This window comes from Lissotriton vulgaris, chromosome 6 (genome assembly GCF_964263255.1).
Source record: "Lissotriton vulgaris chromosome 6, aLisVul1.2, whole genome shotgun sequence".
NCBI lineage: Eukaryota > Metazoa > Chordata > Amphibia > Caudata > Salamandridae > Lissotriton > Lissotriton vulgaris.
Window position 1 is genome coordinate 1,567,133,288 of NC_141694.1, and position 18,088 is coordinate 1,567,151,375.

General features: G+C 44.0%; 1 protein-coding gene across 4 annotated transcripts in view; it reads left to right on the plus strand.

Annotated features, from left to right (window-relative positions):
* Positions 1-18,088, plus strand: part of ASB3 (ankyrin repeat and SOCS box containing 3) — a 404,583-nt gene that overhangs the window by 210,110 nt on the left and 176,385 nt on the right. For all 4 annotated transcript variants that reach the window (XM_086927737.1, XM_086927738.1, XM_086927740.1 and 1 more), the window contains exon 5: positions 14,411-14,523. In XM_086927737.1, the coding sequence (XP_086783863.1) occupies positions 14,411-14,523 (113 nt within the window). The remainder of the gene's footprint in view (positions 1-14,410; positions 14,524-18,088) is intronic.

Here is an 18,088-nt window from a genome sequence, read left to right on the forward strand (position 1 = left end):
CCAGTTATGGTGGGTGAATTCGGTACACTATATCTGGGCTGCGTCACCTGCTTATCATCATGTATAGAACCGGAGTGATGCTCCTTGGTACTCACAAGCCTCACATGTTAATTAATTCTTCTAGCGTGGATGGGGGGGAGAGAGAGTGATGGTAGTAAAAGGGAGGGGGCGGCATTTTTCAATTCTCGCCTAGGGCGGCAAAATACCTAGAAACGGCCCTGTCAGTAGCATAAATCCAAGAAAGCCACTAACCTCAAAGATCGGCCAGCAGGGACGATGGTATGGAGAGTATCCCCTTCCTCTCCTGAGAACAACCCCACACAGAGGAATACAAAACACCACTGTGCAAGGGAGCACCCCGGGGAAAAAGGGAAAGGGAGAATATAATAAGCACTGCGGTTTATTTCTAGCGTCTGGACTGCGCATGGTAGAAAGAGCCGCCCAGCGCTTTGTCGCAATTCTTCTTGGACAACTGCAGTAGAAAACAAAATAACAAGAAATCACTCGTGGGGTTGGGGCATGGCAATACACTCAGTCATACAACACACTCCCTTACTAAACTACCCAGGAATCCCTCACTCAATTCAGTAAACCACAATGACACTGAAGGTCATAGAAGTCAGGACTAAGAACATTGCTTCCGATGCCCACAGCATAAAAAGCCTTGTGTTTCAGTAGTCTTGGGAAGATGGGAGGGTTGAGAAGCACTACGCCTTCCTGCAGCGATTCAGTGGAGAAAGACGAGCGCGTATTGCACTACACGGAACAGTACACTCAAAATAGTGGCACTCGCTGTTCAATTTCACTGTGAGTGCGGAATCACAAAGAAAAATAGGCGAACAGCCCTCTCAAGGTCCGGGAGACTGCTTGTCAGATTTAGTCCAGGAGCGCGGGAGGAACGTAATCCACACAACACACTCACTATAATTCCTAAATACCTGGGAAGTGGTGTTCACACCCTGTAGAAGTCGCGGTAACCCAAAATGTCTACCTGCGACGGGTCCAGGCTCAGCACAGACCGTGATATGGCAAAACACGAGCTCGGCAACGTAGAGGAAATCAGAGCTTGCCCTCCAGCGGGGAATAGCATCCGCTTGGCGCTGCGTCCTCTTGGATAATCCGGAAGTTTGTCAAGGCATGTGTTTAGGAACGGGAGGAGCTTTATAGACCTCCAAATGGCAGACGGCTCCTGCCATGATACGAGGGACACTGTCTCAGGGTGTTTTGGACTTTGTACTTCATTAGTGCCTGTGCTGTTTTCGGTGATGTTCTACTCTCTCAGTGATTAAACCTGCACTCATTACATGGCCATGAGGGGGCAGACCCCCCCCAGATCCCTTCTCTGACTCAGGATTGCGACAGAACCCCCTCTCGAGGACCGTTGTCTAGGCGGTCGTCCTGGTTTGCCTGCATGCTTGTTATGAAAATGTTCCAACAACTTAGGGCAGGGCAGGTTGTTCATTGGTTCCCAGGTCCTATCCTTCACGCCATACCCCTTCCAATCTACTAGATACTGCACTTGTCCCCTTACAAGCCTAGAATCCAACAGTTCCCGAACCTCATATTTCTCCTGTCCATCCACTTCTAATGGCAATGGCGTAGAAGGCGACCTCATACTAATTGGACAAGGCCGGAGCAGGGACACATGAAACACGGGGTGGATGTTCCAGGACTGGGGCAAAGACAGCCTCACGGCCACAGGATTAATGACTTGTTCGATGCCATAGGGCCCTACGTACTTAGGAGCCAGTTTAGCCACCTTTTTTAAATGTAGATTCTTCGTTGCCAGCCACACCTTATCTCCCACCTGGTAAGCAGGTTCAAGGGTCCTCTTTTTATCAGTGTGATGTGTGTGTGCAGTCTGCGCGGCCTCTAACTGACTTTTTGCTTCACTGAGCACAGCTCTGAGATGGGTGGGTGTCCTGTATGGTGGGATACCTAGAGACCACAGGCCTTTCAAAAGGGAGCATGTTCGGATGGAAACCATACAGGCAGAACAGGGGGGAACACCCCAGTGTGGAATGTTCAGCATTATTGTAGGCAAACTCTGCCGTCCAGATCAATGGGTACCAATCCATTGTGTTTTGGAGGGTAAAGCAACGCAGGTACTGTTCAAGCGTTTGGTTGAGTTGGGGGTGGTAGCTGGTGGACAACCGGGCCTCCACTCCAATGGTATCAAATAAGACATTAAGACTTTTCTTTTCCCCATTAACTAGCTGGTGTTACTCTGCTATTTGTCAGTTTTCCTTCTAGCGCCGGGACGCCCCTTTGCTGGGGCAGCTGTCGCGCTCTGTAAGGTACCTTAACATAACATACCATAACGCCCTCCACAATAGAGAGGTGATTTTGTCAAGTGATCTACTACCACTCGAATGGTGGTGTACCCTTCACAAGGTGGCATTTCGACAAGGAAATCCATCGACACGCTATGCCAAGCGAGTGGAGGTATGGTTATTGGGCGTAACAACCCAACAGGTTTGGAACGGGTGGCCTTGCTTTGAGCACAGACTAAACAGTTATTTAGTTAGTTCTTAGTATTGTTTTGTAGCGTGGGCCACCAAAAGGATCTCTCAATGCTGGCTATGGTTTTATGTTCCCTGAGATGTCTTCCTAGCATAGAGTCATGAGCCCAAGCTAACACTTGTAGTTGTTGGGCCGGTTGGGAATGTACAAAGCTTGGTAGTGGTACCATAGATCATCGTTCGTGGTCCTGTGTTCTGGGTCTTCTTTTATCCAGGCATGACCATCCATGTGGGCCAAGGACGCCTTCAGGTCACCTAGGAAGTCGTTTGATGTGATTAATGCTATGGTTTCTTGGGGGTTCGTGAGGCTCATCCTGTTCAGCGTCCAGGGGTTTGTCCAGTCCTGGCAATGCATCAGCCATACCGTTTTGGGGCCCAGGTCTGTATTTAATGACAAAATCAAAGTCCGAGAAAAATAGAGATCACCATAGCTGACGTGGCGTGAGGGCTCTTGCGGATTTCAGGAACAACAGGTTACGGTGATCTGTGAATATTTCAACTGTATGACAGGCTCCCAGGATATAGTGCCTCCATTCCTCACATGCTCTTTTGATCGCAAAAAGATCTTTGTCTGTGATGGAGTAGTTTACTCGCTAGGGGTGAGCTTCTTTGAGTAATACGCCACCGGGTGTAGTTGTCCTGTGTCGAGGTGTCTTTGTGATAATATTCCTCCTATGGCATATTGTGATGCATCAGTTTCTACTATGAACGGTATGCTTGGGTTTAGGGTGACACAAAATAGGTGCTTAGGTGAATCGGCCCTTCAACTCCATGAATGATCGATCCGCTTCATGGTCCCAGGTAAAAGGGGTGTTTTTTCTCAGTAGACGTGAAATAGGGTGTATTATCCTTGGAAAGTCCTTGATAAAACAAAACGCCTGTAGTAGTTCGCAAAACCAAGGAAGCTTTGTACCGCCTTGACATGTTGTAATGCTTTCCGCTGTGTGATAGCTTCAACCATTCCCATGTCCATCTGAAAACACTGTGCATTGATAACATACCCCAGAAAGGCGACCTCCTTCACGTGGGAAAGGCATTTCTCCAATTGGCATACAGCGAATGTTGTTGGAGTCTGTCCAATACAGTCTTCACATGGGTGACGTGTTCTTGTTTATTTTTTAATATATGAGAATGTTGTCGATGTAGACTATGCAGAAGGTGTCTAACAAACCCGAAGCACCTCATCCATAAAGTACTGAAACGCTGCAGGGGCGTTGTATAGCCCGAAGAGCATCACCTGGTATTCGTAGAATCCAAATTAGGTCTGGAAAGCGGTCTTCCACTCATCTCCGGATTTAACTCTGACCAGATGGTACACCCCTCGGAGATCCAGTTTTGTAAAAATGTGTGTTCCTTTCAGCTGATCCAACAGGACCGGGATCAAGGGCAGGGGGTATTCATTCTTTATGGTGACTTTGTTGATCGCTCTATAATCGATATATGCTCTCAATTCGTAGCAATCTTTCCTTGTTACGAAGAAGAGGAGACAAGGCTGGTGATGAGGAATGCCTGATAAAGCCAGAGCCTAAATTCTCCTCGAGGTAATTCTTTAGATAACGGGTTTCAGGCTCCGTTAAGGCATACACCCTGCTGCAAGGGATGTCAGCTCCAGGCAAGAGGTCGATACGACAGTCATACGTAGAGGTCGATATGACAGTCATACGTACAATGAGGTGGTAAGTGTGTCTTGTTTGTCGAAGTCAGGCTTGTAGTCCTTGTAGACTACGGGTAGTGCGGTGGAACAGCAATACCCCGATTCCTCACATCTCTCTGCTAGGAGACAGGCTTGTGTACCGGAGGAGACGTCCGGGTATGTGGGATGTTTGATGCAATACACCTTACAATATCCGGAGGTTAAGGAAACAGTGCGGTCCGCCCACCGGATCACAGGGTCATGAAGTGTCCGCCATGGCATGCCCAGAATGAGGCAGAAGTGTGGTGCGTCTATCAGGTCGAACTGGATAGTCTCGAAGTGGTTCTTTCCTACTTGCATCGTAAGTGGAAAGGTATGGTACCCTACCGGTCCTGACGTCAATGCCTTTCTGTCTACTGCTTTCACTAACTCAGGTGGATCCTTGCTTTTTCACTGTACCCCGATATTCCAGGCATATTGTTGATCAATGAAGTTCCCGGTGGCTCTGAAATCCAAAAGGGCTGACACGTCAATGGAGTTCTTTTCAGACATCCAGAGGGTAACACACACATTCATGTGAGCCACGGAAGGCGGAATGGTGTTAGCTAGAGCTGAAGAGACCAACTTAGTTTCTGAACCCAAGACAGAGATCTCTTCATGGCTTGGGCTAGTTAGTTTTCCGTTGTTTGTGGGGATGTATCAGCTTGCATTCTGAAGGTGGTCGGCCGTTCGGGTACCTTCGATCTTGCTCGAAACTCCCTGATGAAGTGCCCACTTTTCCCGCAATACAAACACAACTTTTGCTGCCATCTTTTTTCTCTTTCTTCGGTAGTGAGCGGACCCCGGAACCCCCCCCCGATCTGCATGGGTTCTGGTCCTTTTGGCTGCTTTGTGTGTTTTTCGGAAGCCGGTTTAGGTCGAGGGAGGAAAAAACGGGTATCACTCCTACCTCTGTGTCCCTTTCTTTCCTGTAGATGGTGATCCAGCTGAACAGTAAGATCTATTAATTCTTCACAGGTTTGGGGGAGCTGGACTACCTGCGATAGTACATCTTTTAGTTCTCCTCGCAGACCCTGATAGAACAGAGTAGTCCGTTTCTCTTGGGGCCAGTCTGTTTCCACCAGGAGGCGATTGAAAGTGGTGATGTAGGTCAACAAGTCCTGTGACCCCTGCCGGAGCGTTAAGAGTTCTCGGTCCAGTGACATCATATGTGACTTCCAATCAAACAGCTTTCTCATCTCCAAACAAACGTCCTGAAAACTGTGCAACACTGGATCGTTGCGTTCCATCAGTGGGATGGTCCAGCTAGCGGCATTTCCCCCCATGTGCGACATCATAAAGGAGGTTTTTGCAGCGTCATCCTGAAATAGCGTGGGTTTGCAGACGAAGTGAAGTCTACATTGATTAAGGAAGGTCTCAAATTTCTTGGGGTCCCCATAAAAACGTTCAGGTGGTGCCAGGGATATGCCATGGTTCTGTATGACTTGAAATGTGGGAGTAGACCCTTCAGGAGGTGAGGTTGCCGCTGGCATCGTAAAGAACCGAGGGCCTTGTGTGCCTCCCCCTGGGACTGGTGTGGTGGTAGAGACCAGAGGGGGAAGTGTCCATTCCTTGATGTACGACCCCTTCCCTGCACCTTTTCTACTAATACCTGCGACCTCCCTACGTAAGGTACCCATTTCTTTTTTCAACTCCTGATTCTCTAAACGTGAGGTATGTATCTCCTGCTGCAGAGCCGCGAGGCTCTCCAGCAATGAAGCCATTAGGGCCTGTGCTGTTTTCGGTGATGTTCTACTCTATCGGTGATTAAACCTGCACGCATTACATTGCAACCATAAAAAGAAGTTCTATTACCACGTCCAATGTACTCAAATTGTTTATCTTGCAACAGCCGAATGGGAACGGATTAGATTCGAGTCTGTGTCCCACATATGGCTGCAACAGGCACATTTTCTGGAAGGCATGTACTTGTAGCATTTCATGCTGCATGGACCACTCAGATGAGACGTCTCGCTTTATTTTTTATTCGGATAGCTATACTGATTTCTTTTTTATGCAGAGAGAAAACAGCAATAGGGTAGTTAATGTGTAATACAAATAGGCCCTTCTGTGCTTTATAAACAAATGTTGCTTCCTTTTCTAGCCTTTACAAAAAGGATATTCTTGTTTGTGTAATCTGTATGCCCGAAATAGGTAATGTAATCGGAGGAGTTAAACAATTAACCTTGCTCAGAAGCACTACAAATTTCTGTAGCAGTAACTCAGCCAAATAAACAGTATCCCCAAAAAGGCCAAGCTCACTTGGCACACCGTGGTACTGCGTTTGCATATTGTACAATGGAATGAAGAACCAATTACATTATGTCTTGATTGACACGGATCAATAAGGACTGAAGTAAAGTAACTTGCTCTTACACTGAGATTTATACACAATGCAAGGCACTCAGTATTGTAGTGTTAGTAGTATTAGCTCCGAAGATATGCACATTGGCTTAATTTTACCTTTTTGCTTAGATGTGTGAAATGATAAGGCTTTCGAAACTGCTCCTCTGGGAAATAGTGCCCTCGTTTAAAAAAAACGAATTGTAATTTCTCATCTATACACTTTAGTGCATTTCAGACCCTGCTCTAGTGATGATGGATTCAGGTTAAACAATAATATTGAGTTTGAAGTTGGAATCAGAGCTAACTAGACTTCTAAGTGTTCAAAATAAAAAGAGCGTTTAACTGCAATGTCTGGAGACAAACATTGGCATTGTCAAAGCAGGGAAATAGCACAGACTCTTTTAAGCTACTGGGTACTCATGCCTTTTTACGCCCATAAAATTACTTCTCAGTTTTAAGACACAGTATAATCACCTGAAGAGGTAGCACAATCCAGCTAGACATACCCTCACTCCAGATTCCTAGACAGATGATCAATGGTACTGATTGAACACTAATAGTGACTTTGTGTGTTAGAAAATTCTACTGCTTAACCCGAAACATGTTGCACATTTGGAAGATGGTCTCTGTCTCCCTCCCTAGACTCCGTGTGTAGTGATTGTGCCTTGTTATGTATGTGGTGAGGTGGACATAGAGGGCCTGATTTACGAGTTTGGCCAATGGGATACTCCATCGTAAACATGACGGATATCGTGTCCAGCGTATTATAAGTTCCCTAGGATATAATGGAATTGTAATTTGGCAGACGGGATATCCGTCGCAATTGGTCGCAGAGTAACCCTGTCAGCCAAAATTGTGATCAGGCCCAGAGTCCTCCACCTTTTCCTCCTCATTCTTGGTCCATCCCAAAGAACTTGCATCTGTACTTACCCCTTGGGTGCTCTGTTTTGTCATGGAGGTGAACTCCTGATCGTTTCATCAGTGATGCTGCTGCAACCCTGGATTCCTGCATACTCCAAGTTCAGATAAGGACATTTTTGCTCCTGCAAATGGAAATGATGAGAGAGAATCTTCCCATAATCTGATCTTTTTATGTGAGGTGGGAAAACCGATTGAATTTTCACGTAGACCTTTCTAAGGTTTGTACAGTATATATGAAAGATGTGTGTGGTGGGAGCTCTGCCTCTAATCAGAACATTTAATCTCATGAAATTCCCACCATGAATCTGAACGAAGAAGCTGGAAAATATGAATGAAGATGGCAGATCCTGTCTTTAATGACTCACTGGGCACACAGAGGAAATCATAAATGTATACGGTTCCTGTACTACACCGACTTCTTTGTCTCATTCCATCAAGTACTTTCTATCTCTATGTAGAATTTTCACCCCAGTGCCACTTGCATTGGGTCTGTTTTTTAGATTGTTTGTATCATAAACATAGCCTGCAGAATACATTTCAATGAGCACAAAAACATTTTAACCATAGTAAGGTTGTAAAGAATCCAGAGTAACATTCAAATTCACATTTCATAGCCAATATTCCTCATAATGCAAATGCACCATTATTGAGTTGGAAATAAACAAAATTAATATTAATGCTGATATATTTTCCTACACGTGTTGTAAAAAACTCGCATAATTAATTTTTGTTTTCATAGAGTATACATTAAATATTTCACTGAAGTCTATAATATATATATATATATATATATATATATATATATATATATATATATTTATATATATTTGTAAGCATTTTTCTAGTTAGGGATTGAAGAATGAGCGATTTGTTTGGTATCGTTGAGTCTGAATAAGTGGTGTGTGGTGGAGCTGTAAAATATGCATTGTCTGAGCACATCCAGGGAACACAGGGCAAGAAAGCATTACTGAATCACAACCCTGGTTGTTGAAGCCTTTTACTACAGTTGTTCTTTGACCAGCACTACAGTTGCACTGTAAACTGAACACAAAGTACACCTTTTCAACACTTGAACCTCAGGTCAGGAGGTAGGCTTCTCAAGCAGGTGATGTGGGGGTGAAGACTCACCAGTTGCCCAAGAGCATGCAATAATGATTATTCAAGTCAGTGCTTGTCTTTTATAAAAGATAAATATTTTATTAAACCAAAACAAAATATCTCGCAAAGGCATATGCGCCTAGGCAATGGATTTTGCAAAAGGTAATACAGTAAAAACAGATATAAACATACCGGGCTGAGAATAATCTCACAGGTGCAGGCTTAATGTAATTAATGCAAGCAAACTTCTCAGTCAGCAGCCTGTTCGCCAGTCCTTCCATGCCCCAGTCACTGGCAGCCCCACCATAGCTTTTTCTAAAATTAAAGAATCCTGAGCTTAGCGCTGCAACGTCCTCCTGTGAGGTCCTCACTATTGAATGCATGTGTGAAAGATAGCTCCACCATCCTTCGATGTTGTTTGAAAGCTCTAAGCTCCTTGATCCCTTCGGGTATTAGTGCGCTTTACAAATGCTATCCTATGCTATTCATTGTTCTTCAACGATCCTCCTCTTGGCCTGCAAATTCATCTCAGGATGTTAGGTGTCGGGTGCAGTCTTTAGATCCTGCAGACTAGGTCATGCGCTCTCACTATTGCCTCCTCCTTGGTTAGCACAGCATGCCAGTTATGGTTTAAGTGGGAATCAGGTTGCATCGAGACTCACTCCGGCATTATGTTATGTTCCTATGTCATTCCTTCTTCTCGCCGGACCACAGCACCATTGGTGGTGTAACAATGATTGTAGAGGCAGGGAAACTCACTTTAGCACCCAGGTGCGCTCTTGCATTGCTCCTACAATAATCTGCACTACAGGGCTGTCCCTTTTACTCAAGCACATCTGCTGGGATCCTCTGAGTAATCACCTCCTGCAGGGATATCATCTTGATTTCATCTCTGAGCAGGCCAGTCAGGCGCAGGCGCTAAGACAGTCACATACCTTCTCCAGCAGCTCCTTGCAGACTTTCCCAGTGAGATCCCATTCAGTGTTGGAGATTTGCTGTCAGTGACACACGCCTTCATCTCAAGAATTACTATACTACTCTGCAGAGTACTACTTCTTTGATCAGGAAGAAATCTGGAACCCAGGTGGATGTTTCAGTCCTGTTGCAAACAAAAGAATGTTGATTCTGCTATCAGGGTCCTGGAACTGTTCCCTCTCTTAGTGTAGCTCGCCTGTCCAATCATACAGTTTTTGTTTCAGGTGATGGTTTCCACTGTATTTAGTGATGGGGTTTGTTAAACTGGAGCCTCTAAAACATGAGCACAACCAAATTTTAAGGCTTTGCAACTGACAGCTATCAGATTTTGTGAGTATCACTACTAGGAGACACAAAGAGACAGGCCCTGCTTAGATGATTGCCTCGTCAAAACAAAGAGCGCGCACACTCCAAGCCAAATGCTGGTGCTCTGGAAGAGACAATCACCAGTCTTCTGCTGATTGTCCCTCTATCCTCCCACACCCTATTGACCGATGCGAAGTTCAAAGCTTAGGAATGCCAGCAATACACTTTGCCAGTCTGGAGAGGTTGTCCCTCAGCCCTCCATCTTGTGTTATGCTTTACCAGGGGCAATACACAATTTATCTCAGTTGTTACTTGGTACTGTTTGAAAGTAACATGCACGTCTTAGTTGATGGCATACTGCTTGTGCCTTAGCTGCCAGGGGTGGAGTAGAGATTCTCTCAGAGCCTTGGTTTGACCTAACCAGAGTAGATTTATTTAGTTGGTAGGGGTTCTGCCTCCCTAACAAATAACTCTGTTTTTGACAGCTACCACCACTCCTCCCTCATTATGTCCTAGAATAAAAACAGCTGCTCCAGGCCCTAGCAAGGCATGCTTGGTGCACCACTCCAGATCACAGAGCAGTGCTCGGAGTCTCAAATCCTTAGACACAGTCTAGGTCTTAGCATGCACATATGGTTGCCATCCATGATGGACACAAAAATCAGAATACCAGTGAAAAGTACAGTGTTACTCAAGCAAGTATCTGTAAAGCCTTGTAGGGGTCATTCAGGTAGCTCACCTGTTTTTAAGAGAGAGTTGTCTTCAGCAGTTTGGTACATGATTTCTAGGTAAATGCACGGTGGGCACTTATCATTTGGTGTTCTTTATATGATGTGTACACATCTGGAACATTTTGCAGCTGCTAATAATAGCATGTGAAATGTCAGTTGTCTAATTGTGAAAGTGTGCTGCTTCCTTTACAACACGTAAGTTTACTCACTGTAGGAGTAGCTTTACTTTGCCAATTCTTTTTCCCTACTGTGGCTCTTAATGACTCTCATGGACAAAGACTGTTTGGGCAGTGGAAGTGCTTACTTGGTGGATCTCTATACCCACGACTAACGAAGTGTTTATGCATAGATCATTCCCAGTGTCCAGAAGTTTGTACCGGTCTTTCCAAGGCCCTGTGTTGAATACTTTCCCTGATTTTCTAGAACTGAAGTTTGGTGAAGGTACTTTCAAAGATTAATCAATTCTTGAGGGTATGGCCCAAAGCGGACTAGGCTAGATGGACGGACCGTTAGAGCAGAAACTCAGGAGAAGCTAAAGCACAAAGTACTAAGCCAATCTTTTATGACTGACATTTGCTTTGTGGTTGGGCGATTTCACGGTGAAGCATATATTCTTTAAATTAGTATCCCTACAACCACACTCAGTGTGGCTTTCCTGTTGCTAACTAAAGATTCAAGAGAAGACACTGGTAACCGACCCTCCTGTCAACCCTTTTACAGATCTAGTAGAATTACTCCAAATTCTAGCCAGGCTGTGATTTTATTGATCAGAAAATGTTTGTTATAGTTCCTATTGTCAAACTATAAATACATTTACCGCAGTAGAAAACTCCTTTCAGTATCAGCAGTGTATATCCTTAGACCTGTCAGCCTTATGGTGGTCTCCACCCAAACTTTTTGCCTGCTTGCCTCCAATTTTGCTGAATTCTTTTTGTTGGCCTTAGGACTTTGAGCACTTGACCACTGCCAACCAGTGCTAAAGTGTATGTGCTCTCTCCCTTAAACATGGTTTGATTGGATTATTCACAATTGGCATATTTAATGTAGCTATAAGTTCCTAGTACAATGCACTGCATATGCCCAGGGCCTGTAAATAAGATGCTACTTGTGGGCCTGCAGCACTGAACGTGCCACTCACTTATGTAGCCCTTCAAACATGGTGCATACCTTCCACTGTAGAGCCTGTGTGGTCAGTTTACACTGCCATGTTCATTTGGCCTTTAGAACCCTTTGGCAAGCCTTAAACTCCCCTTATATTACATATAAGTCAACCCTAAGGTAGGCCCTAGTTGTCCCTCAGGGCAGGGTGCTGTGTAGTCGAAAGCTAGGACATGTACTTAAAGTGTTCCGTGTCCTGCTGGTGAAAATCACCCAAATTCATGTTTCACTGCTGTGAGGCCTACCCCTCTGATAGGTTAACATTGGGTATTCCTTATTATACTTTTATAAGCTGTAATTCCTGATTGAGAAGGAATAGATCATTCATGTTTCATATCACTGGAAGGGTAATTATAAATCCTCTTTTATGGTAAAGTCGAATTTATCATTATCCTTTTAAAAAAGCCACTCTTAGAAATATATCAGTTCAGTTCAGTTTCAAACTTTATTCGGCTAATTAAAACACAACCATAAAAGCACATAAACATGATTAAAACGTCACAATATAACTGAGTAAGATAAAGTGTATAATTCAGAATAGCACATAATTCTTGTTCATAATTTACTAATTCCTACGACCAGTACATTCTAATACTTAGTTCTCTTCCTCAAGTTGACGTGGGCTCTTGGAAGTAGGCATAAATTGCTGAACCTGATCGACAACATTGCGACCAATTAAATTGTGCATCTCCCTTGACGCCGACGCATCGCCACTGCTGCACAGACCATGGCCTGCACATTGTCTACAATTTCCGGTACATCTCTGGCTCCACACCAACCTTTAACCTTCAACCCAGTGGTCGCTCTTTGCTTCCTGCTTCTCTACTCTGTCAACGACGCATCTAAGGTACTTTGCAGCTGGCCAAGGTAATACTTGTATCCAACTGCGCTCCATCGCGATTGGCCTGAACTATTGGATTTGGTCCAGTCTAGTGCAACCAGATAGCCCTGGTTGGTGCTTTAAGCTTTTAAGAACTATATTTTCATTTAATATTTAAAAAATCATAACTTTTATTCATAAAAATATAAGCTATTTTTTGAAACTGGTGTGAACTCTTTTTGTAATATTTTCACTGTGTTACTGTTTGAAGTGTTGCACAAATACTTTTCACATTGACTCTTAAATTAAGCCTGCCTGCTCTGTGCCAAGCTGTCATAGGGTGTGCACAGGTTAATTTATAGTATTTATCTGACTTACCCTGACTGGGATTGTGGTTCCTGCTTAGACAGGGTGCATACCTCTCCCAACCAGAAACCCAATTTCAAACATATATGTACTGAACTCCCTGTGCGTTTTACTCTTGGTTATGTGAATTCATACTCTTTTGGGCTAGTTTTAGAATACAGTGGCAATGTAACCTCCCATTGGAGGTGATTCTGATCAGTCATACAATTACTTACTCTCCTCAAAATATTCCTACTGAAGGCGTCCACTCTTAACTTTAACTTTGAGCTATTGAATGTCCATCTATGTCTTTACCTACGCACTGCTCTGGCCTTCTCCTCCTCTCTTACTTAAACTCCCCACTGCCCTTGCTCTCTTAAAATTTTCATTTTGAGTTGATTCTCTCCTCTTCTCCTCAGCATATAGTTGACAGGATATTTTGCCATTGTTGGAGTTCTGCACTACAGATAATAAAATAATTGCATAATGAGACCAGCATTGGTAAAACAGTAGGTCTGGCTGTAGAAAGTGAGTTACATTTCTTCTTTTTCTTTTTTATTGCAAACTTATTCCACAAAAATACAAATCAACGAACACTAGATATTGGCAGCTGTATGCTTGAAATTAAAATGCAAGATTTAAAGTTAAATTAGACATGGTGTATAATTGTAATATACATGTGTGGGTGCTTCCTAACATGCAGAACAGTATAGAAACCCTTTTTAGTTTAATGCCAATCATAGGAACATATTACTCCTACTACCACAAAGAAAAGGTACTATTGACCTTTAATTATTGTTACCTACAGGCATAGTTTAAACACACATTGATGACTAAAAACTGTGCTAAAAGATAATGAATGTAAAGGAAAAAAATGGTCAAGAAAAGTATTGGCCCATCAACTCTGACACCCGAGTGCACTTCTTTTTAGCAGAATGCGCATATTCGATCCGGCAGAATTCATGTGTTTGTGTGTGTGTGTTATATATAGTTTAATGATTTCTTTTGATTACATGAAGCTCATGCTCTACCAGATATGCTACAGATCTTTGGTCTAGATCAATGCTAATCTATATTATTGTATATTTTAAAATTACGCTTAACCCCTTAACTGCTGCCGTCGGCCAACGGTCGTCACGAGCACTACCTCCCCAGTGCTGCGCACAACCGTTGGCCGACGGGCCAGCATTCGTTATCCGAACGTTCAGCACTGGGCGCTGAACGTTCGACGCTCTGATGAGTTTAAGTATTATTGGGTGTCATGCTGTTAAAGGTTCACCAGCCTGCCTCCATCCTTTCTCCTTTCCTTTGTTGTTGACTTTTGGAAAGTCTCTGTAGCTCATGTGTTTGTGTATTAGCACCCCTTACTTTAGGTTCTTCCACAGGGAAAATTAGATGTAAAGCAATTGCAATGATTTTCAACGGATTTGCACACGTTGTTGTCCTAATACAATTACTGTTAGGTAGCCATGTCGTTGTTAATATTGTATTTTCTTCTTTATCATTTTCGTTTAAGCGGTTGAAAATAAACATGCTGATATAGTGCAACTCCTGCTCAAACATGGAGCAAACATAAACGGATCACATTCTTGTTCTGGATGGAATGCTTTGCACCAGGCTTCCTATGAGGTATTTATTTATTTTTGTTTATATAATATTCTTTCTCTTTTTATACATGACAATGTATGCTTTGTATCTTTCGCTTTCATTATGTGTTTTCTTTAGGCTGCCTCTGTGAAGGCAGTTAAAATGCAGCTTAGCTCCCAATGATAATCTTCAACATTGTATGCTGACAGCAGCTGTTGGTGGGGGGCTAATGATGCTGAAGCCAGTGAGTAAAAACTCCTGGGCAGCAAAGTTCATATGGGCCAGGGAGCAAAAGAGCGCATCAGACTTGGCCAGTGATGTTTGAGAGAAGCCTGACGCCCTCAGTGTGAATAGTGAACAGTGATCATTCAATTTAGTCCACCATTGTGACCATTTGTGAACACGTTTTAAGAGAGAAACTACACTTTAGACATCAATGCCTTTTGTTAGTTCATTTATTCGCAAGGATGACATCTGAATTGAATGCTATCGAAAAGAATGTGTTTCAAAGCTCTGGACAAATAAACGGCTTACCTATAATGGTAGTTCATAAATGTCCTTGTCAAATACATGAACTCTGAATCTCCTCCTGAGAGACGACCCAAGCGCCAAGGACAACTTATTTCAAAGGCATACTCTCTCAAAAGCAAACAACATGCAGCCTACACATCTAAAGAGAATGTTCCCCGTTGTTTTCAAAAATCGAATTAAAAGCAATGATAAGCTATAAACTTACTGGGTTATGAACTCATTGTAATTCTCTGTTTATAAAGAATACCTACAAAATGTATTTCCAAAGACGTTGCATCGTAGAATATGTGACACTGTCAGTTTAATGCAACAGTATGCAACATATTCCATAATGCAGTGCACATTAGGATCAGTTATTGTTGACCGGCAAGAGAGCAAAAGGGTCTGACTCACTCTGCTTCCTTATATAGCTTCTGTTCTTAATATGGGAAGAGAGTGCATTATTCAAAAGTGTTATAAAGATCTCTGACAGAAATTGAATTACACGTTTGTAAAAAAAAAACACCCTCATGGGGTCTTCATTAGTAATCACAAACATTTATTGGGCAAACATACTTTATAAGATGGAATGGTGGAAGGAAAACCCAATAATTGCAACAAATACGTTCTAGAAAGATCCTTCATCCAAGGAAGACTTTGCATACTGATATGTTGCTCCACGTCAGTATGAGAGAACAGCATTGCCTCAAATGGCAGTCAAGATACACTAACGCGAACTTGGGCTGAGAAACATCCACTTTATGTCGAGCCAAATGAGCTGTACAGCCAACAAGAAAGGTTTTGATTTCGGCCCTATACCCACACGCTATAAATACATGCTTTTGGAGGCTGTGTGGTGTGCTTTTGGAGGCTGTGTTTATGTGAATCCCGGTGACCGCTAGGTGGCGATCGCGTGCGCGGCCCCAGAGCAGCAGAGCAGCAGAGCAAAGCTGCATCGGTGCCGAAAGGAGGTCGGAGGTCGAGGTCGGAGGTCGGTGGCGGCGGTAGTGAGTGAGGCGAGCCTTGAGGACCGGGGGGGAGTCCTGCTCACTCGCCCGCCCGTCGGCCGGCCGGTCACAGTGTCAGCTAAGGTGCCAGGTGCCAGGTGCAAGGTGCCAGCCAGACGCCGGTGAGTTAAGCACGAGAGCGCCATCCGCCCACACGAAGTTGAGCACACAGAGGTGTTGGCGGAGCCCCGAAACAGAGAAGAGTAGAGATGAGCAGCGAGTGAAGGGCTGTAACGGCCGTTAACCGAGGATTACTACGGTCATACCATAGAACTAACAGCAGAGATACTGCCCCGTGTTAGAACTGCAGGCAGTGGAGTGAGCTCAGAGTGCACGTCTCCCCCTGGGGAACCAGGCACGTCTCTCCAAGCTTTCCTTTCAGCTGCTGGCGGCGGAGAAAACATCCAAAACGAAAAGACAGGAGACTAAAGCCCCCTACTGGCAGATGGTGCCACGGCTAGTACCACGAGGGGTAATTTGGTATCTTATTTGGCATCCTTTGGCGTCTTTGGGGGCTCTCCAGCAGAGGGAGAGGGAGAGGAAGGCGAAATCCAGTATAGCTCTCGCAAAGACCCCATTGAGGCGTTACTGTTGGCAGGAGCGGCAGAGGCAGGAGCAGGCAGGAGCCATAGAAGCCACAAAAGCCTCCTTTTAGCAAACTGGATCTAACAGCTGCACATATCAGCTGCCCCTCACTTCACATCACAGGTGACCGGGTGATCAGGTGAGAGGGCAAGGGGGGCTGTGCAGCACGGCGCTAAGAAAGCCACTAAACCCGCTAAGAAAGCCACTGAACCCCTTAAGGATTTTAAGGACAGACAGCTGCAGTAGGAGCAGACAGTTGTCTAGAGAATAAAGGGCTCAGAATACATACAGAGCATACAGAGCATATACAAACATAAACATTCAAAACCCTTCTTTAAATAGGCTGAGCTGCAGTTCTGGAAGATTCGCTTCAGCGGTGTTGAGCCTTGTATTCACACTGACTTAAGAAAAAGCAAATAGCACTATAGTATTAACATCGCAACCCCACTGTCAGATCTAACTCTCGCCCCGTACCCTCCCCGACGGCAGCTGCCCTAACTCTGGGGTAGACGGGCTTGGGAGGGCAAGGGTGAGCTGAAGGGTAGGACCAATGGCAGAAGATTGAAGGCTGTACAAAGGCTGTACAAAGGCAGAAGAGCGATTATCTGAACTCCACCACTTTTTTCATCAATTTTGGCCACCATCAATCATTTTCTTAAATTTGGGAGTGCAGCCCTAAGTGATATATTGGCATCAAAGCAAGCAGGGATGCGTTCTGGGAAGATAAGATCATCAGGTACCCAGACTAAAAAGGCACGCAAAACCCAAGCGCTTAAGTTACAAAAAAACATTAAAGCACAGACAAAGGGATTAAACCAAACCCAAACTCTAATCTCACCAATTGCACGGATGTTTGAAAAGTCAACAAAAATACCACAGAAATTTGACTTCCTGACCGATCCTACCGGGGTTTTATTGTCAATGGTATCAGACACATCTAAACATCAATTACAAATCCCAATTGAACCATCAAGTCTCCTTGAAGAAAAAGGTATGGACATAGAAGATCTAGAGAATGGAAAAATTTTAAACGAAGAAATGAACTTAAAGTGCGCAGCAAGTGAAACATTGAACCTCGATAGAGACCCTATAGATCATACTACAAAGCACGAATTACAGCTAAATGACGCAGATCCGACTGGCATTATTAAAAGAGAGATCGGTGACCCAATACTAACTACTCCTATGCGTCAACAACCCAAAGACTTGAAAAGGTCAATACCATTAGAGATTAATGTGGACATTATAACTAAGAGGAAACTCCATGAAACAAGCAATAAGGTTACTGACAGCACGACAGCATTGGCAGCAGTTTCTCCACATTCAAACAAGCTCGAATGGGAACCCAGGAATATTGCACGGGAAACGTTACTACAATCACCAGCGGAGGTCGAAGTTGGTAAAACTAAAAAACGGAAATTGCTTGAATTAAGAAACAATGACTTGGAGATATCAAAAAGCCAAGTGGTAGAACCTACACCGATAAAAATTCTTGAAACCAATTG